The sequence below is a fragment of the Sciurus carolinensis genome, chromosome 3, assembly GCF_902686445.1.
Source record: "Sciurus carolinensis chromosome 3, mSciCar1.2, whole genome shotgun sequence".
In the NCBI taxonomy this organism is placed as follows: Eukaryota; Metazoa; Chordata; class Mammalia; order Rodentia; family Sciuridae; genus Sciurus; species Sciurus carolinensis.
The window spans coordinates 41,258,967-41,286,893 of record NC_062215.1 but is presented as its reverse complement, the minus strand read 5'-3'; the positions used below and the strand labels follow the sequence as shown (position 1 = coordinate 41,286,893).

Below are 27,927 nucleotides of genomic sequence, written 5' to 3'. Positions count from 1 at the left end.
AATTTCTGTTCTTTTAAGCCACCAAATTTGTGATAATCTATTTTGGCAGCCATAAAAAACTAATACAAGCAGATAAGATGCATCTCCCTCACATCATGGTTGAATTATAACCATAGGCATATGACAAACACCAGAATTCAGCAAGAGGCTAAAACCTTTTGTGAGAAACAACTGGCTACATGGAATTTACAATAGAGTACTGTGTGTTTACAATTTATGTGCTACACTTCCTACAAGTACAATTTGATACCCTTACTTATATATATGTACGTAACATTTTGTCCCATGTCTGTCTTGTATGTCCAACACTCTGCTCAGCACATAGTTGACTCAGGTACTTTTTGCATATATGAATATGACCTTGTATCAGTCCTTGACCTCCCTAGTCTGTTTCCCTCTCCATACAACAGGATTAGAGGAATGGACTTGGTCCTACGTGGACCAGGCTGATGTCTCTGCTGTTGGAACAACTATTATGTGGGAGTTCGAGCTGTGGGCAGGGACTAAAGGTGGACTTAGCACCTTGCCCAGTGACCCAGGAAGTGGAGAGACCTGATAGATTCAGGGAGTCAGCTATGGGGCTCAGGGTAACCTGCTCAGGATGATCACCTCTCACAGCAGATGGAGGCCACAGAGCTACCATACAGTGCAGTGACTGAAGCCAGAGAGATAGCAGGAACTCTGGTCAGAACCCCTTCTGTTCCCCAGTCTTGCAGGTTGAAGGGCTTCTTTTCCTTGGGGTAGGGGAAACTTTGAGGTCTGACCACCTTGCAGCTATAAAAGAAGGCCACCATCCCATACTGGAGGGGCTTAGGCATGGGTGGGGAAAACCATTCTTGTCATATGCAGTCTGGATGTCTGGTAAGTCACATCCCTCTGGGTTCCAATATGCCCTCTCCAGGGCACCCAGGATCCAGTGTCCAGCTCAGTGCTGCCCCTGCAGGCCCATCTGGCAAAGACCACAGAGGCCTTGGTCCATTTTCAGACTAAACCACTGGCCAGCCACTTGCACTCTCTAGGCTCTTCTAAATGGGCAGTTAAGTGGCTTGTCCAGGTTCCCACAGTAGGAATTGGTCAAGTCAAACTGGCTCTGAGCACTGAACAGAGTGATGCACACTCCAGACTGAAGCTGTTGGCCAGGAGCCAGGTCAGGGATTCAGATGGAGTGAATCTGAGCCTCAGCCTTACCCCACCAAAAAATACCTGCTTCATGCCTGTACTCTATGTACTCCCATACTTTGTGAGCAACTGGAAGCAAGGACCAGAAGAGTTTTGCTCACTGTTGGGGTTCGAGTGAGGACTTGCCTGGTGTAGTGGAAACTCAGGAATTTTTTACTGAGCAAGACCACTTTCACATCCTGTACAAAAGCCAGCTTCTCCCTGCCTTGGTTCAGGCTATTTCCCCCTCACTGGCATGCAGTCTTTCCACTACCACATGCAGGGAGAGGGTGTGGCCCCTGCACACCTGCACCCCATAATTTATGAAGGCCATCCTCCTCAATGTAGGCAAAGGGCAAGTCCACCTTCAGCTTTCAGCCTGGTGTCAAGAACTGGCTGTCTCCTCTGGGGCTCTGGTGGGCCATGAGCTCCACTTCCCCAACCTCTGTTTAAAGTTAAGAATATAAAGGGATTAAGGAGGCACCAAAGGCAACCTTTCTCTTACAACAGCATCAGACAATTGTTTCAAAATATATTAGATTTGGTTTTTATTGTAGAGCACACATATCAGGGCAAAGTGCTGCACACACAACTACAAATCATTTTTTGGGAAAAAAGCTGTAAAAAAAATAAAACTGCAACTGCTTTAGTTATGCAGTCCTGACTTGAGGAATCCACGCTGGCAAAGGAGTTCTGGCCCCTGAGAGGAGCTTCTCGATGGTGGCTGCCCCAGATTTCTGAGGCCTCAGGTCTGGGCCTCTGCACACACAAAAGCCCCCTAAAGTGGTGGTGGCCCAGTTGCTGGGAGGGCCTCTGCTTTTGGCAGGCCCAGGTCCTGGCCTGTCTGGCAAGAAGACATTCATAATGAATTTATATCAGCAAAACCTTGCAGCCTTTCCAGGATCTGAGTAGGTAGAAAGCGCCAAAGACTTCACTTTTTTTTCTTCCTTTTATTGTTTTTTTAGAAGCCCCTTCCCCAGCTCCCATGCCCCTGAAGCAGAAAAGGCACCAACCCAGTCTGCAGGCCTGAGCTCTGGCCTTGGATGCATGCTGCAGGAGGACAGAGGGAGCGGGCACCTTCCTAGAGGAATGACATGGGGAGGAGGCCCAGGCCGGCCAATGGAGGAGAAAGGAAAGCCAAGAGATCAAAGGAAAAAATAAAAACTCAAAAGAAAACAAAAACCCTACCACACACCACAATGATTTCCCATACCCCAAATGCTAGACTTAGAAGGACACCAGTCCCTCTAGCTAGAAACAATTCCTAAAACTGACCCAACATGGCAAGTCTAACTTTCTGTATAATCCCACACATATGCTTGAAAGGAGCAACCCAGCAGAGGCATACTCTTGTCAAGAGACCTCAGGACCACTGTGTTAGCAGCCTCCTGGCCAGCAACAAAGTGTGGAAGAAGCCCGGAGGGCTCAGCAATAGCTTTGGGGTGACAGGGGCTGGAATTGTTTAAGCCCCACTCCCACCCCACCCCCAGCCAACCTGAACAACTCTGCTGAGAGCGGAAGAAATGGCGTTTTACATGAGCTTCCAGAGCTGGATAGCAAATGAGAGGTGGAGCAGCAGGCCCCACGCAGAGCTGGCAAGGCTCGAAGAACCTCAACCAAGCGCGGACATCAGCAGAGGAAAGGGGTGGGCAGGAGACTGAACTTTGTTCAGAACACTGTGAAGATTTACATTTAAAGCAAAAATGAATTTCTTAACCATAACATTTTGTTGTTTTTAAATAAACCCAGCCTAACTCAGCCCCACTTGAAGAAAACTGCCCCCCACACCTCTATTGGCTACTCCAGCGTGAGTCTCTGTCCCCTACAGACACCAACAACCTTTTCATATAGGAGGACAGCCAAAAACATGAAAACCCAGGTCTTGGCCAATTCTGTTTTTCAGCCTTAATGGGCAACAAACCAAGGGGAAAAAATATATATATATATAAGATCAAAAACAAAATATGAAACCCTCAAAACAAAAGGAGGGGCAGCTACATGAGGATCAGCCAGAGTTCCCAGGAGGGCGGTGGGCAGGCCTCAGTGCCTCCGCATCTTCACCTTTCGGGCAGGGCTGCCTGCCGCCTCTGAGCAGTCCTCTGAAGACTCATAGGACTTGCGCCAGTAGTTCTCAGAGCTGAAGCTGCCCCTCCGCCGGTGGGTGGGCATCAGCACTGAGCGTCGGTTCTCTTCCTTGTCCATCTCAAGGATCCGCGGCCTACAAAAGAAAAGAGGGAGGGCTATTATCTGAAGGCCAGCAGTGGTCTGGCGGTGGGGGCCCTGGCCTAATCACCTCTGCCTGGTCTGTCTTTGTCCTCAAACTGGGTCCCTCCAATTCAGTGGTTCTCAAGAAAGGGTAGTTCTGGCAGAAGCACTGGCACTGGTGGTTCCTGTTCACTAAGTGTCAGTGGCCACACCTCATCTTTGGGCTATCTCCCAGTCACAGTACGGGGTCTGCCTAGCTCTAAGTCCAGTATCCAGGACCCTGCCAGGTCTGCTGGACAGGAGGAGGCCCTCCCTAACCTGACCTCTAGAGTCTGCATGGTCCTGCCATCCACCTCTACTTCCCAACTCTCCCCACTGCCTCTCCCAATACCACCTTCTCTGTTCACTAGCCCCACTAAACCACGAAGTTCTTTTTTGCCTCACAGCATTAGCCCACATAATTGTTTCTGCTGAGAATGGTCTTCCTACATAGCTTCCTCATTCTTCTGGTCTTATCTTAAACATTATCCCATCAGAAACCCTCCTAACTCTTCTCAAATAGGTCCTTGGTTCACTTCTACATGCCAAGATTCCCTACTAACACCTAAGTATAAACCCACAAAAGTGTGCATCCAGGTGGGACTGAACAATGAGGTCATGGAAAGAAAACAACAAACTTCCATTTGTCAGCGTCTCTGCCCAATCCCTTCCCTTTGAGGGTATAGGCAGCTGGTCAGGGGTTAGGCAGAAATGCCACCCATGCTACTCTCCCAGAGAAACCAGACATAAGGCTTTGAAACGGTGGGCAATCTTAGGCTCCTAACCAGCCTACCCTTAGGCTTCTCCACCATCCTAACCTGGAGCCAGGTCATGGGGCTGCTTGACTGGCCTTTGTTGAAGCTCCTAGGCTGAGTACCTGTGGGCAGCGTCAGGATCGGCCTTGCGGTGAGACCGCTTGGGTTTCAGAGGGGGGTCCCTGTTGTTTCCTGATAGGCGATCTGAAGCATAGCTGGGTGGCAATGCAGAGCTGCTCAGGGACTTTGTTTCCAATCGGGGTGCATCTAATCTCGTCCTGCAAAGGAAACACACATGTCATGACTGGGTCTCTGGCTAGGGTACAGGCCTGTTCAGACTAGTTCTTCCTCTTGCCAGGCCAAGACCAGCTGGGCCGGCCTATAAGCCAGCAGTCTCTGCTTTGTGATTCAGTATCCTCTTGGTTCAACTAAGGATTGGTGTAGCTGACCCCAAAGACTGACCGACCTCAAGTTCAGGTCTAGGAGAAGAGAATGGGAACACTTCTGTTTGCAGATTTCCAATGACAGGAAACTTATCTCAGAGGTCATACCCCAGGGCTCTCTCACAGCTGCATGAGGCAACTCTACCTCACTCCATTTGGATCCAGAAGCATGCCAGAGGCATCTATTCCACTTGCAAAAAGAATGAGATCCACTGGTGGGCATCACACACTCCAACAGATGCCTTCATCCCTGCCTGAAATACTACTACAGAAAGGGTCTCTGCTCCAGGACTGTGGAGGGGCTGGAGGGAAATGGAACCAGACCTAACCTACTTTCTCACTGTAGCGACTGGGCCACAGGCTGAGTGGCAAAGCCAGGGTTGGGGGAGCCCAGGCCCACTCCATGATCATGAGTTTGGTTTTAGTCCTACCACAGCCCCCTGGCAGCTTCTGTTCATCCCAAATTGAAAACAGAAGGCAAAGTCCCCACCCAGCACTGAGTGCAAGTCTCAAGGAACAGACTGCGTAGTAAAAGCAAAATATGCAAGCACAGAGGAAAAATAAGGAGGCATGGAGGAGCTAGGCAGAGAGATACTCAGGGCAGTGATCTGAGTCCTTTTATAAAGCCAGACCAAGAGGAAGCTGGCCTAGGAAACCTCCAGTAAGCCCTGAGGCTTCTTATGCAGCACAGAGAAGGCTGGGAAGTTAGGCAGGTGGGAACAAGGGGTAGGAGAGGGGCCTGAGCAACAGACTGGGTTGGGGAATAATGTGAACACAGCTGGCAGAAGGCCCTGAAGGCACCTTTTCCAGAGTCTGCTGAGCACAAAATAATATTTTAGGACGGGAAAAGGACACCCCTCACAGGGATGCCAAGAGGAAGAAACCCAGTAGGGAATCCAAAAGCTGCATCCAGTCCTCATAGCTCCTCCCATTTTCTAGAACCACCACTATCACTCTCCACTGGCTGGCCTACTACAAGAAGATGGAGCAAACTGGTTAGAAAAGTGGTAGGTCAACATCCTGGAAGCTGTGAGACAAAGGTTTAAGCCTAAGTGAGACTTAAATCTAACAGACAGGAGCCACTCTGATCCTGGGAAGGGATCTTTCTCCTGAGGTTGGCAGGGAACCTCCAAGCAGGGAACCAACATTCTGATGCTCTCAGGCCCAAACTGGTGGGGCAGGCAGAAAGGCAGCCAGAGCATCTATTGCTGTCCCTTGGCTCTCCCTTCACAGTGTGAGAGGTCAAAGGGGCCCAGCTCAATGGCTGGCATACCAGTCTCAGCCTCCACTCTGGAAGGTTTCAGGCTCAGGGAGGCAGGACCTACACCAAGAAAAAGAAGACCCATTCTGGTACTGCCCCTTAGAGTCCAGGTTAGTTATTATCCTTTAAGCTTCAGTTTCCCCACCTGAGCACAGGAAGGAGAAACAGGACTGGCTTTAAGTCTCTGTTCAGTTCTGAGGGTCTAGGAATTAGACAAGTGGCCTGGCTTCCTTCAAGGCTAGGTTCTTTGGGTAGGAGTGGTAGGATCATCTGAGCCCTGATGCCCGTGCAGACCCCATATCCTTAAGCTGAGTGGTCCAGACTGTAGAGATCAGATGTGACATGAGCCATTAAGTTCGAGTTGGAGGGCTCCAGGAATCTATAGCCTTAGAAGAAAGTAACTCTTCTGGTACCCACAGAGCTAAGACCATACAAGTGCTAGGGAGTTCAGGGTGAGAAGGCCCCAGGTGCCCCAAAAGCCCCCACAACACTCTAATGGAGCACTCTGGAATTGTTTCCTCAGTTAAGTGGTGTATGGCAAGAGTCACCAGGATGAGAGCCTGTGCTCGGCTTGACACAGTATATTCTGGGTAATATCCTGCCACAAACTGAGGCCTGGCATGGACCCCAAGTCTCTTGAGCTTCTTACTTGGGGAAGCCCGCGTGGGCAGGCAAAAGTAATAGTGATGAACTCTCAGCATGTGTCTAGGACTGCTAGAAAAGCTGGAGAGAAAGGTGAGAGCCTGGACAGATAGACCAGGGACACCAGCGACCCTCTGCTCTCCTGGTTGCCTAAAACGGGAAGGGCATTGTCTCCCCACCCCCCACAATGTAACAGCCTTACGGCCATTATGAGGCAGCTCCCAAAGAAGGGACGATCAGAGTCAGCCCTACTAGAAACTGAGACTTCTATATTCACTGTGTTCTATATTCACTTCTATATTCACTGTGGGCTCTTCCATTGCAGCATAGCTGCATGGGGGCAATGCCACCATTTCTGGGAGATGGGTAATCATCATGAACCCAGACCACAATGACCCTGGGAGAAGAGTGGCTCCCTGGCTCAATGCTGACTATTTTTCCCAATTTCTGGCTCCATTTTTACTAGGAAACTTGGCTTTCCAATAAAGAGAGGAAGCAGGGACCAGTGCAACAGGTCTATTTAGAAACCTAGACCCCTACACAGGACCAAGTTCCAGAACCTCTGAACATCAGATGCCCACAAAGCCCAGCATCTTCATCTCTCTCCTGCAGTAGTCCCCATCCATCTTCTACTAACTTCCCTCCAATATCATGCTTCTAATTACTCTCTACAGAGAGTAACTGCACAGAGTAATTTTAATTGCTCTCCACAAAGCAATACTGACAAGTGTAGCAGACTGCCATGGTCAGAAGAGCCTAAAAGCATGAGGGGTATCACCTATAAAGAAGGGACCCCAAGCATGTGTTCCTGGGCTCCCAGCAGACATCTCCCACATAAAGGCCTGCAAGGGCATACTCTCCAAATCATTCAGTCTGGTTACCACCATAGCATATCACACATACCCACACCCCCTTCTCAAGGTCCCAGGAGCCAGGACTCTGTGTGTGCCAGCCACACAGTAGGGCCAGCATCCCCAGAAATAACCCAGAAATCCCCCCAGCTCAGACCTGGTAAGGTATCTGTGTTTTCCTCCAAGACCCCAGGAGGCCAAAGGCCAAGTTTGCTTTCCCCACCTGTGCCACTCAACTCCATACCTCTGAATTTCCTTCCCTCCACTCCATGTGCCTCTGCTCATTGTATACCTTCACCGGGCACATCCTTTCTCATGCCCTACTATCATAATCAGAGGGGCGGTTCAGTGGGGAATGAGGTAGAAAAAAGTCCATCTAGCATTCATAAATTTAGCACTGAAAACACAGGGCTTAGGTAAGACCATATCTGGAGAGGCAGTAGCTGAGTGAGGCCAGGAGTCTAAGTTCATCACCTCCCTGGTGTTTAACTGCCTCTATATTCCTCATGCATGTTACAGACATGGGCAGGATGACAAATGGGCAGGGTGTAAATATTTGGGCTAAACTTTGCCACAGGGGACAATAATCATGGAGAGAAAAGCAATATCATGCCCTGAAGGTGGGAGGGGTCTCTATGGGGACAATGCTTTAGGCCTAACCAGGCTCAGGGAAACCAACAGCTGGTCGCTCCTCCACATCCTGCTGAGGGACAGAGCTTAGAGTACACCCTCCATGCCCACTCTCTGCTCACCCACACCCCAGCCTCACATGCTGGCGGGCAGTCTTCTCCTGACCCCTGGAATTCTTTGGCACCAGTGGTCAAATAAGTCATTGAGTTTAGCCTCCTACAAACAAATATCACATGTGAATTGCTCTCCCTGCTGCTCATTTGCCTTAATGACTCCCCAGTGCCCTTCATACTTGTCCACATACATGAAGTCTTTTCTGTCTTAGATGATAAAGTCCTCCACCCCCACTCTGTTCCAGTATAATAGAGTGCCTCAGAGTTCCTGGGACTACAAGTCTATTTTTGGTGGGGCTGGGGATGTAACCCCCAACCTCATGCAGGCTAGGCAAATGCTCTACCACTGAGCCACATTTCCTGGCCACAGAGCATCTTTTCTGACTGAACTACCTTGAACACCCATTCTTGGCCCCTCAACCACCTACAGGTATGCTCCTCTGGAAAGCCTTCACTAGTGTCTGGTGAAAAGTTCAATGTCTGTCTTCCCCCAAAGAAAACAGGTAAGAGCCTACACTAATCATATTCCTAGCACTAATACAGAGCCTAGAACACCAGCTGTGATTAACAATTGGCAGATGAATCTGCAGCTGCTTTTCCCAGCTTCAGATCACTTTGAGCTGTGTCCTACTTGACCAAAAACAAAAAAGTGAGCTATTTTCAATGCCTTGAGCCACGTTACCTGGTTAACTGGAGAGTGCCAACCTTGGAAATACGAGGTTTTTTGTTTGTTTGTGTTTGTGGCACTGGGAACCAAACCCAAGAACATTCTACCTCTAAGCTTCATCCCCAACAGAATGGTTTCTCTGTTACATAATGGGGGGGTGGGGAGGCCAAGAATGAAGGATGGATTTTATAGAGGAAAATGAGGGGTGTGGAGGGGGCAGCTGAAGGAAAGATAATAGAATGAGACAAATATCATTACCCTATGTACATGTATGATTACACATTTTGAACCTCACTTCTTTTCTACTGTGCATGTCTGAAGCACTAAAATTCCCTTTAAGGCATGACCTTTATGCATTTGTCTCAAAATTTTAATGTCATGCTTTTATTTTCGTTCAGTTCAAAATATATTCTTTTATTTTGATTTCTTCATTGATTCACTAATTATTTATAAGTATGTTGTTTAGTTTTCAAACGTGTGTGTTTTCCCACATATTTTCCTACTGGTGATTTGTAATTTAATTCTATTTCAGTCAGAAAACACTCTGAATTAATATACTTTTTAAGTGTGTTGAAACTCATTATTCAACATATCTTGATAAATTATCCATGTGCATTTTGTTATTTTTGAGTGCAGTGCTGTATTTATGTCAATTAAGTTAGTTAAAAGTGCTCAGATGCCACTTACATCTTTTTGCTTATAATATTTTGTCTAATTCTGTCAATGACACATTTTAAAATCTTGAACTGTAATTGTTCAAAAAAAAAAAAAAAAAAAAAAAAAAAAAAAACTTTTACTTTTTTTTTTTGCAGTACTGGGGATAGATCACAGGCGCACTCTTACCATAGACCTACATCCCCAGGCCTTATTATTTGAGGCAGGATCATGCTAAATTGCCTCAGCCTCCCATATAGCTGGGAGGTCAAGGCATATGCCCATGCACAGCAGGAATACAAGTCTTGCAGGCAAATACAACATAGTATTGGGGACTCCTAAAGATCAACTAGATGACCCTAAGAGCCCAAAAATCATCTCCTGAGGTTTAGACAGTGATCAAAGTCTTCCATCTTCACCACTGCATCTACACTATACTCCCTACTTCCCTTCCTGCCTTCTAGCCTCTGAGCTTGTTTCTGCCTAGCCAGCAGTTTCTAGCTCAGGAGCCAGATCTTACCAAGCCTGCTTTGACCCTACTGTCATGGTTTTAACTTTTTGCCCATTTTATGGTGGGCTCTCTAGGGAATACATTCTGTTTTCTACCAGTGTTCTCTGTTTTGTGTTATAATGGCAATGTAAACAAAGGAAGAACCAAGGGCGCATTAAGTCATTAGGGAACACTAATTTCCTGTGGTGCCTAATTCAGGTACCTTGTATATAGTAGATACCTGATATTTCCAAGTCCAAAATCCCTGTTCAAAGATCATTTCAAGCAGCTCATTTCCTGTCTGATCCCCTAAATACAGTTCTAAATACAGTTCACGCACTCCCTTACTCTCAGGATTAATGTATAGATCTTGGCAACTAGCAAAATCCTCCAGCAGGAACACCTGAGTAATGCCAGGGAAACACTGGGACACCCTCTGGTTCCTCACAGACTACTTCACCCCAAAAGTTGGTCAGCCTCTTGGCCATCTAGCTCGCACTTTAAAACTTTAAGCACACCCACAAAAAGGCCAGGTCTAGCTTACCTGCTGGCAGTACCAATTACCAAGAAAAGATATATGTTAAGCAGCTTTCCCTGGGTGAGCTGAGAGACAGAAACATTCAGGGATATTGGGGGATGCCGAGGACATCAAGGACCTGAGTAGCCTGCAGTTGCTGTTTCACCCTCCTCTCTGTAGAGTTCCCTAGATATTTACAACACTCTCACCAGTCAGCTATTTACTGAGAAGAGGCAAGAAAATGCTTCTACATTTGAGCTCATTTCTTAAATTCAAAGCATCTACTCTGGTGACACACTGGGAGACAAGGGCAGGACCTGGGTGCTCCAATGTGAAACCACCAAGGGACTCCAAGACTTACCACCAGAAGACCCGGGTTAAAGATCTCAACTCAGCCATATATTGATTGTGACCCCAAACATCATAACACTGAAATGCAGACTATAGATACTACTTCTGGGGAAGTTCCTAAAAGGTCACTTCCAGCCTCCCGAGGAGAAGAGCCAGCACCATCCACATCCAAAGGATCCAGCCTCCCGAGGAGAAGAGCCAGCACCATCCACATCCAAAGGAGAAACATTTTGTTTAACCAGAAAACACCCGGTAGCCAGCTATCTGGCTCCCTCCATGATGCCCTCCAAGAAAGACCTTGCTGGTGTCAAAGTACCAGACCCTCCCTCAGCAGTCTGAGCGATTTTTTTTTTTTTTTTTTTTTTTTTTTTTTTGGTGGGAGGTGTGGACATGTTGGGGACAGAGCTGCTGGAGATGGAACCCAGGGCCTCACACACGTTAAGCATGTACTCTACCACTAAGCTATATACCCAACACAGACTGTGCAATCTTTATCTGAACTTAGAAGGCAGGATTGGCTCTATGCCTTCTGCCTATGAGAAGCATGCCAGGTTCAATGCACACTTTATGACAAGAACACGAACTCCCCAGAAGATGTCAAAACAGCCAGGTGCCCTCCAGGCTCAGGCTACCTTCTGATGATTTCTGGGCAGTGCCTGGATGCCCAAGTGAGAATATTCCCCTTTTCAACTTGTCACAGCTTGACCTTTTCCAGGACAAGCCCCTGCAGCTACTCTGAAGCTGCTTCTCTCCACTTGAATCATTCCCCTCATAATGAAGGATTCCTCCTCTGGGGCTGGGCCACATGCTAGGAACCAGATGAACAGGGATCTCCCTGCTCCCACAGAAAATGAATTTAGAAATTCACAATGCCAAGTGTATGGGTTGACAGTCTTAACAGTTTATGCTGAGAGGGCTACAGTTGTGTTTGTGATGCTTCTTGCATGTCGAAATGGTCAATAACTGACCCTTGAAGAATGATTAGGTTAATCAACTTTCAGTGTGTGCATGTTGGTCATTTGGGGAGGTGGGTATGGATCAGAAGATGAATATACTAGAGATGGGCAGGCATTCCCAATAGAAGCCACAATGCCCAGGACCAAGTCTATGGACTATACTGGGAATTGCAGGTACTTTAAGGTAGGTAAGGACTGAAGATGAAGGGAAGAATCCCAAGAGACTAGGCTGCATGCTTGGATTTTATTCTGCAAGCAACAGAGATGGCTATACCTCTCCTCAGACCTCTTGATTGGCTCCCCACAGTTGGCACTTCCACAGCTCAGTTGCCTGGGAAAGCTGGGACATCCTCCCACTCATCTCCACCCTCTTCTCAAAGCCCAGACCCTGCATAGCTCTTGGGCCCCCTCAAGTCAGAAGGTCAAAGAGCCTCCGTCACTCGCAACAGCCATTCCCAATGTCAGACCACTGCTGGGTCCCAGTTGGCAGAGTTTCCACGGAAGCTGATTAATAGTCCAGACCCTTAGCTGTGCTGAGAAGCATTTGACTCAACTGGCTGGGACAGCCGGGTATGGAAGCCACCATTCAAGAAGGAATTATCTAGAAGACTGAGAAGATGCTCCAGCTATGGCCACCTCTAGCAAAGATTTCCCCAGGAGCCAGATGTGGTGGCGCGCACCTGTAATCCCAGCAGCTTGGGAGACTGAGAAGGGAGGATTGCAAGTTCAAAGCCAGTCTCAGCAACTCAGCAAGACCCTAAGAACTCAATGAGACCCTGTCTCTAAATAAAATATAAAGAAAAAAAGGGCTGGGGGTGTGGCGCAGTGATTAAGCACCCCTGGGTTCAATCCCTGGTACAAAAAAAAAAAAAAAAAAAAAATCTAAAAATTTCCCCAGGGAAAGCTATTCTGAGAGGCTGGGAGGGAACACCTGGGAGTTACTGATCTGATTCTACATAACCCAAAGAGTTCTCCTCCAGGTTCATGCCCTGGGCAGGCCACCCATCCCTGCTGCAGGTATAGCCTGACAATGACAGAGGAGAGTTCAAAAGGAAGGTGCTCTTTCCATTCTGGTTTGGTTCTGGGTTTTGGTTTGTGCTGTGAACCACACGAAATCAAGTAGAAAGGTAATTTTAAAAACTCCTTCTGCACTGCATATAAATAAAAATAAAGGTCCATCAACATCTAAACAAATATTAAAAAAAAAAAAAAAGTTTCAACTTGACAAAGTGACAAAGTCATGCCAATGACTTCATTCACCTAATTCTGGAGCTATACAACCAAAGGATCAGAATGTCAAAGTTACTGACTGAAGTTAAAAAGATGGCAAACTCCTATAATCCCAGCAACTAGGGAGGCTGAGGTGGAAGCTTAAGACCAGCCTCAGCAACTTAGTGAGACCCTAAGAAACTTGGCAAGACCCTGTCTCAAAATAAAAAATAAAGGCTGGGGGCTGGGCATCTGGCACACAACTGTAATCCTGGCAACCTGAAAGGTTAAGGTAAGAGGACTGTGAGTTCTAGGCCGGCCCCAGCAAATGAGCAAGGCCCTCAGCAACTCAGTGAGAGCCTGTCTCAAAATAAAAACTAAAAAGGGCTGGGGATGTAGCACCCCTGGGTTCAATCCCCAGTACCAGGGGAAAAAAAAAAAGCAACTTGAAAAAATAAGACAAACCAACAGTTTCCAGCAGCCAAAGCTAGAACAATGTGAACATAAAATAAATATCCTTGAGTCTATGCTAATGTAAACAAATGACTGAATAAAAAAATGGAGTATAGTCAGAACTCCGGTGCAGAAGAAATACAAATAATTCATGTGGATACTCCTCTCCCACCTCAAGAAGGTAAAGCTAAATCCTCACTTTTGGAGTTTGTTGTATTTTGTGGTTCTGAGAATGAACATACTAGGCAAATGTTGTACCCCTGAGCCACACCTCCAGTCCTTTTGTTTGTTGGTACTGGGAATTAACCCAGGAGCACTCTACAACTAAGTTACATCCCCAGCCCTTTTTGAGACAGGGTCTCGCTAAGTTGTTTACAGCCTTGCTAAATTCCTAAGGCTGGCCTCAAACTTGAGATCCTCCTGTTTCAGTCTACCAAGTTGCTATAATTACAGGCATGTACCATCACACCCAGCAATTTTGTTTTGTCTTGTTTCATTTTAAGAGACCAATCTGGCTATGTCGCCCAGGTTGACCCTGAATTCTTGACTTCAAGTGATCCTCCTGGGGCTGGGAATATAGGTGCACATCACAGCGCCTGGTCTCACTACTTAATGTAGAATGTATGTGGAAAGGACAGAAATAGTAATTTTTATAGTTGAAAACTGACAAATATGTAGATTGGCAGATGTTCAAGACCAACAGTGCCAAGTTATGTTAAGAGAATATACCCTTAATATAAGGTAAAACTAGCACTTTATTTCTGTGGTCTTCCTCCCAGAAAACATAACCCTAGGCCAACCATGAAAAGGGGGGGGGGGGGGGGGGGGGGGCAAATCCTAACTGAAGGATAGTCTACAAAACGTTTAACCACTCAATGTCAAATATAAGGCCTAAATCAGACACAGTGGAATCCCACCTACTAGGGAAGCTGAGGCAGGAGGATTCCAAGTTCAAGGCCAGCCTCAGCAATTTAGTAAGACCCTGTGTCAAAATTAAAAAATAAATAAATAAATAAAAAGGCTGGAGATGCAGTTCAGTGGTAGAGTGCCTCTGGGTTCAATCCCCAGTACCAAAAAAAAAAAAAAAAAAAAAAAAAAAGACCAAGTCTGAGAAATGATCACAGCCAAGAGGAGCCTAAGGTGATATGACAAATGTAATGTGGGAACTATCTTAGAACAAAAAAAAAAAAAAAAGGAAAAACTAAGAAAATCACTGGTTTATTTTCTTTTTTGCTGTGCTAAGGATAGAATCCAGGCCTTCACACACATGCTTAGGCAAATGATCTACTACCAAGCTACATCCCCAACCACTACTTACTTCTTGATAATAACATACCACACTAAGATATTAACAATAAGGGAAATGGAACACAGGGCACAAAGGAACTCTGTACTATCACAAGTTTCTATAAATCTAAAACTGTTCTAAAAAATAAAGTTGGCAAGCTTTCCACCTCCTGAACAAACCCATCCATACACTGGTCTTGCTCTGCTCACTGACTTCTTATGGGAGCCTGGGCAATCACTGATCCTCTCTAGAAATCCATTCAAAAGGTTTATTTTTCTTTGATACAATGCTTGTGTGGCTATGGTTGCTGACAAATCTGTCTACTCACCATAAGGACAGAAAAAGAAATGCTTGGGGCTGGGGATATAGTTCAGTTGGTAGAGTGCCTGCCTCACAAGCACAAGGCCCTGGGTTCAATCCTCAGCACCGCCAAAAAAAAAGAAAAAAAAAAAAAAGAAATAAAAGAAATGCTATAGCCAGACATGGTGGTGCACACCTGTAATCACACTGACTAGGGAGGCTAAGGCAGGAGGATTTCAAGTTTGAGGCCACTCAGCAACTCAGGAAGACCCTATCTCAAAATAAAAACTAGAAAAAGGGCTGGTGACATAGCTCAGTGGGACCCTGGGTTCAATACCCAGTACAAAAAAATAAATAAATAAATAAACCCTGGAGAGACCAGGTTTACTGATGTTAGTCAGTACATCCCTGAATCCTCTCACCAGAGTGGAAACAGCTACAGCTATGAGTCAGCTGAATACTGCATCTGTCTCCTCTTTACTCCCTGCTCCTCGCAGAGTGAAAACCTAGGCATTTTAAAAGCAGGCTTCTAAGGTTCTAAGGTACAGTCCAAAAATAATCACAGACAGCACATGTGACAAATCAGAACCAAAGAGGTGAGAGGAGGAGGTTGGGGGTGGGGTGGGGTTTGGAAAAATGTTCCCCAAATCTTGTCTAAAGACTGTGCCCATAAATATTGGGCAACATGTGATTTTGTTCAGTCCTAAAGTCCACAGTTAAATAATCAAAGAACTTCATTTTCTGATGAAAAGACAAAACAGCTTTACCTTACAGAATGCAAACAAAAGTAAGAGAACATAACAACCTTCTGCCCTCCCATATTTCACTGTTCTATGCCATTGGTACAAGAAGGATTTCTCAGGGAATCTAGACCTACAACTCCAGACAGGCCTGCAGGTAGAGCAGAAGGTACCAAACAGGGTACTTACTTCCTGAGGATGATGACTGCTCGGCGCTCCTTGATGTCCTGAGGCCGTATGCAGTGAGTGATTTCATCAGCAGCATATCCACTGGAAAGAGACATAGAATAAGGACCATGAAGAGTGAAAAATCAAAGTTCCTGGGAGATAAGAATACAGCTCAGGTCTTATGGCTATCCCCTGCCTATTATTTGCAAGGTTCAAGGATCTACATGGATAGGCTAAAGATACAGCTCAGTTGGTAGAGTGCTTGCCTCACATGCACAAGGCCCTGGGTTCAAAACAAAACAAAAAACACTACATGGAAGAAAAATACCATGCTCCAGGAAGCTTTTGCTGAGAAACTACTCAAGGAAAAACCTGACCTGAGGCATAGGACACCCACTGGTCTCTTAAGAGAGGCCAAAGCAGGACTCTCCCTGCATAGGCCAGGAACTTTAAAAAAAAAAAAAAAAAAAGAGCCCATAGGACTGGAAATGTAGCTTAGGGGTGGAATGTTTGCCTGGCTATGTATGAAGTCCTGAGTTTCATCCCCCAGCTCTGCAAAACTAAAATAAGTGAAGAATCTTCAAGGGGAAGCACCTTTAGAGGCTCTAAAGACAACTAGAGTAATTCAGGGAAGACCTTGATAAGGACACAAAGAGCTATCCCCTCCTCATTCTTCCTCCCTTTCCCCCACCCCATAATATATGAAGAAAGCCAACACAGCTGCTGACACACTGAGTCACCAGGGAGAACTAGGACTGCCACATTCCCAAAGAGAAATTGTCTATTTGGAAAAAAGCTTTCAAAAGCCTCCTTTGGGGGGATCCACAATTTTGAAGACAGCTGTGTTTGGGATATTTTAAGACTTTCCATCACATTCAAACTTCAATTTATTTTCAACAAGTTACAAGATTTTTAAAACTGCTTACAGGCCAATGAATGTGGGTAGATGACTGTCTACTTCTCAGTTAACATCTTTCCACTTTGAAATTCTAGAAGCAACTCCAATTCCTGAGCCCCTCATATGCTCTCAGTGGGGGCATGGCAGCCAAGAAACAACCCTACCCCGAAGTTTTCCAATGAGCTGTGGTAGATCTACTTAGTCAGAAACTCACCCAGCCACAGGCCTAGTGGGAAGCGTGTGCAGTCTCAGCTTCCCCACCTGCTCAGGGGATTTTTGGCTACCTCTGGCTGGACACAAACCTTTTTCTCATGGTTGATCAGCTCCTTCTCAAGGGCAGCAATACAAACACAAGCTTAACTGTCAGGAATGTCATGGGCCTGGGAAGGATTCCTTGAAATGGCCAGGCTGGCTCAACTGTGGATAAGAGTTGGATATAAGAGCCTGTAAAAATAAAGTCAGATTACTTCAGGCTCCTCCCCTACAAAGGAGTACCTCTTATGTGGACATCTGATTTGAGACAGTGCCTGGTGGTAAAAGAAAATTCATTTGGAAAATATATTTTTTAAAATTTTTATAGTTTTTTTAAAAAAATACCTTTATTTATTTTTTAATGTGGTGCTGAGGCTTGAACCCAGTACCTCACACATGCTAGGCAAGTGCTCTACCACTGAGCTATAACCACAGCCGCTAGAAAATATTAGTGTTTCAAAAAGCATTAATATGTTAAAGGATCCGAGAATTGCTACAGAAAAAGAACCTGCAGACTTTGTTTATCTGAGCACTGATCAAAGAACCCTCCCTCAAATAATAACTATTAACAAGTCAGTCCACTGTAAGAAGTGCCATACAGGTGTTACGGAATTGAAGGGATATAGGTTTGAAACACAGCTTTGTCATATTAGGTACATGACCTTAGTTAAGTCACATGCTGAGTCTAAATCTCAGTTTCTTAGTCTATAATAAGGAGAACAGTAGTTTCTTAGATGTTCATTGTTTTGCTGTCATTATAAAAGACTACAAAATTTTACTTATTTTCAGTACTGGGGATTGAACCCAGGGGCATTTTACCACTGAGCTACATTCCTACCCCTTTTAATATATTTTGAGATGGGGTCTCACTAAATTGTCTAGGCTGGCCTCAAACTTGCAATCCTCCTGCTTAAGCCCCTCAAGTAGCTGGGATTACTGGCATGTACCACCACGCCTGGTAAGACTACCTTCCAGGCAGAAGCACAGGTTACATGGCTGACACCTCTTAGAAGGGGTGGTGAGAGCCAACCTGCAAGGTTTTATGAGAATTATGGTCCTAGTACCCCACCATTTGATAATCATTGACCAAGGGCCCTAGGCCACCAGGGGCAAGCCAGAACCTTGGGGTCAGCCATCTGCCAAGATGATATGACCTGGGATCCCCTTGTGGGGATCTGTCTAAAGGAAGAGGTCTCCTAGGCCCTATTCCCAGGACTAGGAGTGAAAGGTCTCATTCTCCATTCTTATCACTCCACAGTGGTGACCAGCGATCTGGGTTGCAAGATAGTCCCATAAAATCTACACACAAAGGACTTCTCAGAGTCCACAGGCACATTTCTAATGCTTGAATCTGCAGTGCGAGTTACAAGCAATGTTCCCTGATATTAACAAGTTTTATGAATCTGTTTGACTTGGCTACAGGCATAATCAAGGGGGCTCTGGCTTCTCATCTCCAACAAGGAACCACTACTCTTAATGTAGTTCTGGAGCAAATCTAAATGTCTGTCAAAGCTTGATTGCTCCCCATGATTCCTGACCTATCCTCTAAAGGCCTCTAGGACAAACAATAAGCTATGCCAGGCTCTTGCCCTGAACCTAGGCCTCAGAACTAATGTGCTGATACAGGTGCACAGGTCCACAGAAAAAGCCTCAGCACCGAAGCCCCTGAAGGGCTCATTAGCACTGGTCTTCTAGAACTTCCTACCAGCTGTTGACAGTCCACTGACCATTCCTCAAAGTATTGGGCTCAAGTGGGAACTGACCAAGAGAAGCTCTCCTGTCCAAACTTCAGCAGTGAGTGCCCAGCAGAGACCACAAGAGTATTATTTACTGCTAGGAACCTACTTGCTACAAGAGAAACTGTTTTAAAGTCCCAGTCTGCCAGCTTGAAACTTAATATGCCTCAGATCCAGTCCTAACCTTGGCACAAAGTTCCAGTGCCTCCTGCTCCTTTGTTTTCACAGGGAAATGAAGGAGGAAATACCTTGTGCTATCCAGCCTGCTTGCTCTCTACCCTAGCTAGGCCCCAAACCCCAGCAGCAATTAGTATGCAAGAAGCATCAAGAGTAATAAGACCTAGCTAGGCATGGTGGCACACCCTCATAATCCCAGCAACTTGAGGTGGAGACAAGAGGTTCCAAGTTCAAGGTCATCCTCTACAACTTAATGACACTGGCAGCAACTCCGTAAGATCCTGTCTCAAACTAAGTTTTTTTAATTTAAAAAAAAAAAAAAAAAGGGGGGGGCTGTGGATATAGCTCAGGGGAAAGCATCCATAGATTCAATCCCCAGTACCCAAACACAAAAAGTAACAGGTCTATCTCTATCACCTACTAGACCTTAGAGTGACTCTTAAAGGTGATACATCTACCTTCTATGGGAAGCTTTCCCTGAGCTCCTGCAAGCAGGGTTTCCCCCACAACCTCAACCACACACCCCCTAGGACTTTCATTTGGTCTGTGGAAATTGTGTCTTCCCTACAAGACAAAGCACTTCAAAGGCCTTATTCAACTCTATACACAATGGACCACAAATGAAATGTGTACCAAGTCAAACTTTTCTACCACTTTGGAGTCTCAGTTTCTATATCTGTAAAACAGATCAGATGCAAGAATGAGGAGTCTAAAAATCTATAAGGGACTAAGCAGATGTGTACATGTCTCCTCTGGGGACAGCCTAGGAAATCAAGTTGCTAAGAAACATTTCCAAGATGGCCACCATGCCCTATCTTCTCCATGCCATCCCAGCCGACACCAGGACAGATTAGAGATGGAGAGACTGGCCAAGATCACAGACTCTGGTGACTGCCTCCTCTGGCTAGGGCTACCTACCCTAGGCAGCCCCACCACTGACAGGCCCACAAGACTGAGAAACTTAGGTTCCGGAGGAGAGCAGACAGACCATCTCAACACAGAAGCAGAACTCTGAGCTCAGACTCAAGTTATTTACCAGATATGAATCTCTAGGAAGAACATGGTTCAACTTTCAGAGAAGTCTGGGGGCTTTTTGAATCCAGAGGGAAAAAGGTCAACCTGCTGTTTCCCAATTTTGACAAAAGATGAACAAGAAGGAAGTTCATCTCCTGAGACACATTTGGTTAAACTTCAAGCATTCAGCAGTCTGTATAGAACAGTCAATCTTTTTTGATGACCCTGGCATCACTGGCCCCATTTTGCAAAAGAAAACTGAAGCCCATAAAGGTTAAGTAACTGAAGTCAAACAGCTAAAGTGGTAGGGTTGGAACTGCCACCACTTTGCCTAAAAACTTCTTGTTTTTGTTACAAGGGGTGGGGGGTGGTAGAGTTTAGTAGCAAGCATACAAAGAAAAAAGTCCATCTGTGCTTCCTGCTAAAAAAGTTTAATCTCTTCTGGGGTCCTTGCTGGCATCAAAGGACACATGGGTAACCACTAACCCATGATAAGATAGGATAAGCCTGTGCCCCCCAGAGAGCTAGCACAGTACCTCAGTGAAGGCTATATGCCAAATGCCCAGTCCAAAATTGCCAGCCAACCCTAAAATTTTTATGGCCTATTCATTCTCTGCTTGCTCTAGGCTTCACCATTAGCTTTCTCTCCTTTCCTGCCCTCTGCCTTTCTGTGTGTGTGTGTGTACACACACAACTGTGGATAAGACCCAGGATGGTGCACATGCTGGGCAAAAGAGTCTTACCACTGAGCTGTATCCCCAGACTTTTTTTTATTTTAAGACAGGGTCTCACAATATTGCCCAGGCTGGCCTCAAACTTGCAATTGTCCTACCTAAGCCTCCCAAGTAGCTGGGATGATAGGGGTAAGTCACCACACCCAGTCCCCTAGGTCTTTTCATCAGGTTCAGTAGCTGTAAGGATAGCCAATCCTAATGGCCAGGAGTCCCTCTTGAGAACATACAGCCCTGACCTCATCTCACAGTTTCTCCCACTCCCATGGCAACAGAATATTCCACAAGAGATGTGGCCCAGGACCTATCTGCCCTACTTTCCCAACTATTTTAAGCCAGAAAGCTAAATTTTGCTTTCAACCAGCAGAACAAGATTAGCTCTTAGCCCAAAATGGACAAAAGTGCCCACTCTACCCAATACCAACTGTAAGTGCAGGAGTCAAAGGCTGAGCTCATCAGTTCACACCCATGGCTGGGCAAAACAAGTCATTTCCAGACCAGTGGCCAAGGCCTGGGTCTATGGGCATGTGGCCAACACACCACAGACCATGATGCAGTGAATAAAGGTAGAAGCATGTAAGCAATTGGTCTTGAGGTTATTATTCTAATTAATCCAATTGGAGCCTGTTTTAATCTGCCCCATTTACCCTACAGGGGTAGGCAGCAGAATGTGGAGTGAATTGATAAAAGAGTTATTTCTCTAGGGAAGGGAATAAAAAGGACAGCCTCCCAAGAAGGGTCTGAGGTCTCCTATAAATGCCCAAGTTTAATCACTGCTGAGTCAATGTTTGCCACAATATCCACATTGAACACTATTAAATATAAAACTGTATTCCTGCCACATTGTCTTAGATGATTACAGACACCATTGCCAATAACAACTGAAGTCTCAAGTGACAACTGCTAGAATTCCTCTGCATATGCAGAGCACCAGTTTCATCAGACCCTCCCTTCTAATCTGCAGCTTTACTGCTTATCGCCCTTGGACTGAGATCCCCACCAGGAAGTGAGAGAAAGCACCACCTCTTACTAGTTTACATGCAGGATTTGATGAGGGACACTATAAACAGGCAGGTGTTCATCCACCTGCATACTAAGTAAGCTGAGGGTTTTAAATGAGTAGGTGCTAGATTATTTAAGTTAGTGGGAGCATCCAAAATCCTAGGATAGTGGTTTTCAATTAGAGATGAGCCTGCTCCCTAACTCTCACCTTCAGGGACATTTGGCCGTATCCGAAAACATTTCTGGTAGTCATAAAAAGTGTTACTGGCATCTACCACACAGAGGCCAGGTAAGCAGATATATTTTCTACAATGCATGGACAGCCCACACAACAACAAATCAGCAAAACTGGGCACGGTGGTGCTTGCCTATAATCCCAGCAACTGAGGCAGCTGAGGTATGAGAACTTCTTATTGGAGACAAGCCTGGGCAAGTACCCTGAGAGTTCGTCTCAGGAAAAAAAAAAAAAAAAAAAAATGGGGGGAATGTAGCCCAGTGGCACCTCTGGGTTCAATCCCCAGTGCCACCAACAAGAACAAAAATAGAATTAGCAAGACTCGAATAGCAACAGTATCACTATTAAGAGGCCCTGATCTACAGCTTCACCAAGGTATCACCATCCACCAGTCTGTAATGAATTACATCTGCCTCACAGCAGAACCCACCCCTCCTCTTTACCTATGGCCACACCCTGCTACTGCTGCCAAATCCTCTGCCCTGCTTTGCTTGGCTAATTTGTAGTCCCAAAACTTCCCTAGTCTCAAAAGTTTCCAAGCTACAGCTTACTTCCTCCCCAAAACTTCCAACACTATGGAATTGGTAAGATGACCCTTCAGCATACTCCTACAATTATCTGCCTGGGCTGTGAGTAACCTGGTCTAAAGCATCCATTGGGTTAGAACCACATGAAAGTTATGACTCATGTTTCAGGATCCACCAAATTCCTAGCCCCTTCCCCATCAAGAAAGCAGAGGCTCGTTAAGTTGTTGTATATAAAAGTAAACACCCATTTAAGTGTCTAACCTGTGCCAAAATCTGTACTTGACACAAAATAATCACATTTAATTCTAACAGGCTTCAGAAGTTGGCATCATCCCCATTTTGTGGATAAGAAAGCCAACTCCGAGACCGCCCACAAGATCCCAAAGCAAATGAGAGGACAGTTGGATTCAAAGCCTGGGGCAGTACTTTTCAGGATGTGGCTGGGCCTTCCACATTAACTCCACAGCTAAGTCTAAATCCAGGAAGGGCTGGAAAAGACTGGAAAAGCTTTAGAACTTAACTATTCTAAGGAAAAGACAGAATTTTCCTGATGATGCAATCCTGTTGCTGATCACTAACAGACCTGCATATTAAGAATTTAAGAGGCTGGGTTTGTGGCTCAGTGGTAGAGCACTCACCTAGCACTCGTGAGGCCCTGAGGTCGATCTTTGGCACCATATAAAAATAAAAAATAAAGGTCTTGTGTCCACCTACAGCTAAAAATATTTATATTTTTGGGCTGGGGTTGTGGCTCAGTGGTAGAATGCTTGCCTAGCACGTGTGAGGCACTGGGTTCGAGTCTCAGCACCACATAAAGGCATTGAGTCCATCTACAACTAAAAATAATTTTTAAAAAAATTTTTTTATATAAAAATAATTTAAAACTTCTAAAAAAATTTAAAAATTCCTGCTCTCCAATTCAGAAGTGTGCATTTGTTGGGGGGAAGAGTATCTCAAAGTCACAAAGTGCCTTGGATCTCCTCATTAAGCACTCAATTACTAATGGGCCTCCTAAAAACAACCCTAATGGTCTATGGCTATGTGGGAAATTAATATCTCATTAAAAGACCAAGTGGTCTTTGTGTGAGGTCTTTTTAGCACTGAGAGTCCTTCCAAGAAATCAGAGTCCCAATCTGCCTTCTATAGCAAGCCCCAGGGAGGATCTACCCTGGATATCCCATCTTAAAAGGCATCCATCTGGAAACACCACAGACCTGAGATGCTCAGAAGTCCAAATGACAAGGAAACATCTTACAGGAAAGAGGTCCTCCAGGAGCTGAAGCACTGCTTTTGCTATCAATGCCTTCCCAGATTTTCCCATCAGGAGGCCCTGGACATCTCAAGACTCTGCTGCCATCCTCAATATGAAAGGAGGCTCAGCTGTTCAACTGAAATGAGACAGATGACCTGCTCCTGTGATATTAAGAGGGCTCCTGGTACCCTGCTTCTTCTCGCAATTGTGGACTATGGCACCAACTGCACTTCAGAGACTAAGCTGCTCACAACAAAATCCTAGTGAGTCCTGATCCTGTACTTGGTGGTAGTCAAGCTGTAGACTAGACCTCCTAAGAGGTTTTGAAGATTACTGATGTACATTACTAGATTTACCTTCTCCAGGACTGGAAGGAGGTAGCTTCCAAATAAATTTTCACTTCACATAAACAGAGTGTTCTAGAAGACAATTTTTCCCGGGGGCCAGGTAACTGAGCTAATTTTCAGCAAACAGGCTAAAAGTCTAAGATCTGTCGCTCACAAAACTAAGGTCAAATACCAGGTCAAGAGCCCAGGTGTATTTTGTTTCATCTGGTCCCAGTAACAGGCAACACGTTCTTAACAAAGGACCAATGGGTTTATCCATAACTAAGGGGGGAAAATTTTAGAGCGTGGTGCATTATTTCTGGCCTAACCACTAAATTGTTCAACTCCAGGGAAGTCATTCCTCCTCCTGGGAATGGAGAAACTATCAATTAAAAACTCTCAGGGGCCTCTGCCTGTATTTTTCTCTGTTAAGGAATCCAATAATTTTTTTCTTTAAGAAAACCAAGAACAGCAGAGCAGGGAAGACTTCAATAGTAAATCCAACTTTTCTTTTTTAAGCATTTGATTTGAAACTGGAGACCCAGAACAGAAAGTGAAATGCTTAAAATCACAATAAAAACAGAATCCTAATATCTTAACCTTCTGGAAAGACGTTTTGGACTAATTCTCAGTTAAGCCCGTGATCACGTGAAAGCTGCCTTCAGGTACAGAATTCCACATTGGTTCCTGAGCCCTGTTTACTTGGTACACAAGCCCCTTCCCCTGCTCCCTACAAAATGAAGGATAGATCAGAACCGTTAAAAGGACGGGCTCCTATTGGCCGCTGCTTTCTGAACCCGGGTGGGTTGTTAAGGCAGCAGGGCGGCCCCCTCCTCCCAGGTGGGTTACCTGAGCACAGTCACGCTCCCCCTGCGCACTGGCAGGGAAAGCACAGGTTCCGACACCCGGATAGGCTTGAACTGGAACTTGCAGCCGAAGCACAGGGCGGAGTCGCTAAAGAAGGACACAGACACGATGGGGCGCTCAAAGATGTGGATGGGGTCCACGTGAGATACGATGCAGCCGCCGGGCTGGTAGTCGTTGATGACGGCGCTGTTGACGAAGCCCTCGGGGATGACGCGGTGCTCCACCAGCTTCTGGATCACCAGCTGGTGCACCCACTCGGGGATCTCGTCCACGTCGCCCGGCGGATAGAGGCGCTCCTGGCCGGGCCCACGTTTCTGCAGCTGGGCGCCGTACGTGTAGCCCTCGCCGAAGAAGTACTTGTTGCGCAGCGGGGCCCGGTCCACTGTGTGCTCGTTGTACAGGCCCTTCTCCGCGCGGGACACCACCTCATCGATGCGGGCCTCGATCTTGGCGCACTCGTCCTGGCTGAAGAGGCGCATCTGGCGGATGCCGCTCTTCACCTTGCGCGCCTCCTCCTCCTTCTGCAGCTGCTGCTCCTCATAGTCGCTGCGCTCCGGGTCCGAGTCCTCCTGGTACTTGCGCTTGGTCCCGGACATTGGGTAAGGCTCTGCGGCGGCGGCGGCGGCGGCGGCGGCGGCTACAGCAGCCGCGGCCGCAGCCGCGGCCTCCCGGCTGCCCGCCTTATAGTTGTCCCGGGACGTCATGGACTTCAGCTTCTCACGCAGGTCTGTGTAGCCGCTGGCGGCCGCCATGGCCCCCGCGACGCTACTCTAGGGTCCTCCGGGGCGGGCGGGGCGGCCGGGCATGGCTCTCGGGGGACGCGCCCCGGGGCCCCCGGAAGGAACGGGGTCCTCAGTGCCTGAGCCCCATGCGTTGCCCGAGAACCCGGCGGGGGGCGTCTAGAGACCCGGAGCGGAGTCGGAACTCAGTGGCGGCAGGTCATGCAGCGGTGGCGACAACAGGGCTTCCTCCTCCTCCACCTTCTCCACGTCCCGGGGGGCAGGGGCGCCTGGAGCGCCTCATGCCGCGGGAAGCTGCCGCGGAGGCTCGGTCCGACTCCCAGCCAGACCCTCAGATGCCCGGCCCGGCCCGCACTTTAAAGCTCTCCTCACGACGTCACGGGCCGCCAGCCCGACGTCCGCAAGCGCCGCTCCTTAGCGGGCTTCTCAGCGCGCACGCGTACTGTTGCCGGCCACCGCGGCTCCACACGCTGTGGGCATGCGCGTGCGTGCGGGCCCGTCGGCAGAGGTACTGACGCAAGCGCACACGGGGCCCGCTCGTCGTCCACCGCCCCTCCCCCACTCTCTGAAGGGCTTCAAGAGAGCACTCTCAAACAGCGACCTTCCTCCACGCCGCGCCTCCTCCCGGACCCACGGGCTCCCTCCGCTGGGGTGCGCTCACGCTGTCAACACTGTTGCTATGCCGCGTCATGGCATTGTCCGAATGCCCGTATACGCCTCAATCCCCAGCGCGTAATACCGGAGAACCGCCACAACCTACGCCGCCCCGTTACCGCCCACTTTGGCGCTTCCACTTTTTTAATTGGGCCTACGACCACGCGCCGGGCGGGCCCATACTGGAGTTTTCACTAGTCGGTTGGTAATTATGTCTGTCAATCAGGGTCTCCTTGGCTACTGCGTCCATCTCTTAATTAACTGTGGGGAGGGCGGTGAGGACCCCTAAAGGGCGAATGGATGCCTAAATACGTGCCTGAATGGAGACGCCACGGAGAAAAGCTCTCAGGACACCTAAGGAACTTCTGAAACCGGCGGAAGCTTCGCAAACTGCCAGACGGAAGTCCTGGGCTCCAGCTCTGAACCCAGACCGCCACGGCCGTAGAAGCTAGACGCGCATTGTCGGGGGCACCTCCCCCACCTCGCCGCTGCCCAGAGTGGACGTTTCCAGAGTCACGTCCCGGTGGTGGCGAGTGCGTGCGCGGCGGGGACGCGCCCGGGTGGCGTCGCTCCTCTTCCACTGAGGGGAAGAACGACCAAGTTACCAGTAGACGAACTAAGGCTGAACTGTGGATATATACTAGAGACAATTCGAAAGTTTGGAAACCGAGGGCATGGTGTGCCCCCGCGAAGGCGTGTCAATGCGAGATGTGCTGGGAGACTCCAACAAATTGGGATTTCAGCTCAAAAACCTCCTGTGGCTCCCCAGGATAAGCTTCAGCTGCTTTGCTTGGCGCTTCCGGCCTGGCCTCTTCTGCCCGCTTTCCACACACACTGGGCCTCAGCCTTGCCCTTACCCTGCCAGCTCTACAAACATACCCCGCCCCTCCTCCTGGCCTTTGCCCAGACTGTTTGTGCCACCTGGAATGTCAGTTCCCTCCACCCGTGTTTTTCGTTTTGATTTAGTGAGGCTCAGTTCACCTTCGTCTAGCAGCTTTCTCCGATTGTGATCTGAAAAATAAGAGTAGTATTAGTACCTGCCTCTTGGTGAAATGAATCCATATACACCAAGAAGCAGAGGGAATTGCTGATATTGAGGCAGCGCTTAAAGTTTTCCACCTGTAAACTGAGGGGCCCATCACCCTTGTTGGAAAGTGAGGGTGGTTGTGTAGCTACTTGGCAAGGTCAGTTCAGGCTAGCAGGGCCTGTAGGATGGGGAAGCTGGGACCCTAACCACTCTCTCTTCCAAATAGCTGCAGCAGCCCAGGTGAAGGGGGAAATGGGGCATACAGGAATCCTAGGGTAAATTTGGCTCCTGCCCCTTTCTCCTACAGCTTAGTGGGTGCAGGTAGTGATTGATGGTGGTGGTAGGAAAACAGCTGTAGACCTTGAGGAGATGGCCAAGGGCAAGGCCACGTGACCTGGACTCTATCCCCGCCCTCTCCTGCCTGAACCATACTATGTGAACACCTGGGCAAAGCCCTCACCTGCATGATGGGCAGTTGGGCCAGGAGGGCTGAGGTCCTTCAGAAGCCCAGTGCCCTTGAACCTCTAAACTGCCCTTCATATCTGGTTGATGGGGATCTTAACCACCACCATTCCCAGAAAAACTTCCTAGAGATTTCC

The 27,927-nt window shown here is 47.3% G+C and overlaps 1 protein-coding gene across 1 annotated transcript; it reads right to left on the bottom strand.

Moving 5' to 3' along the window:
- Positions 1-1,689: 1,689 nt before the first annotated feature.
- Alkbh5 (alkB homolog 5, RNA demethylase) lies at positions 1,690-26,480 on the bottom strand. The gene is made up of 4 exons (XM_047544899.1): positions 24,890-26,480; positions 15,912-15,992; positions 4,280-4,435; positions 1,690-3,376 (listed from the first exon to the last, which is right to left on the bottom strand). The coding sequence occupies exons 1-4, from the start codon at positions 25,657-25,659 to the stop codon at positions 3,199-3,201; spliced, it is 1,185 nt and encodes a 394-aa protein (XP_047400855.1). The 5' UTR covers positions 25,660-26,480; the 3' UTR covers positions 1,690-3,198.
- Positions 26,481-27,927: the final 1,447 nt, after the last annotated feature.

Coding starts and splice junctions, on each gene's coding strand:
- Alkbh5 (XM_047544899.1), bottom strand. CDS start 25,659: ATGGCGGCCGCCAGCGGCTACACAGACCTGCGTGAGAAGCTGAAGTCC. Junction 15,993..24,889: donor GGGAGCGTGACTGTGCTCAG/GTAACCCACCTG, acceptor GTCTCTTTCCAG/TGGATATGCTGCTGATGAAA. Junction 3,377..4,279: donor GATCCTGACGCTGCCCACAG/GTACTCAGCCTA, acceptor TTTCTTTTGTAG/GCCGCGGATCCTTGAGATGG.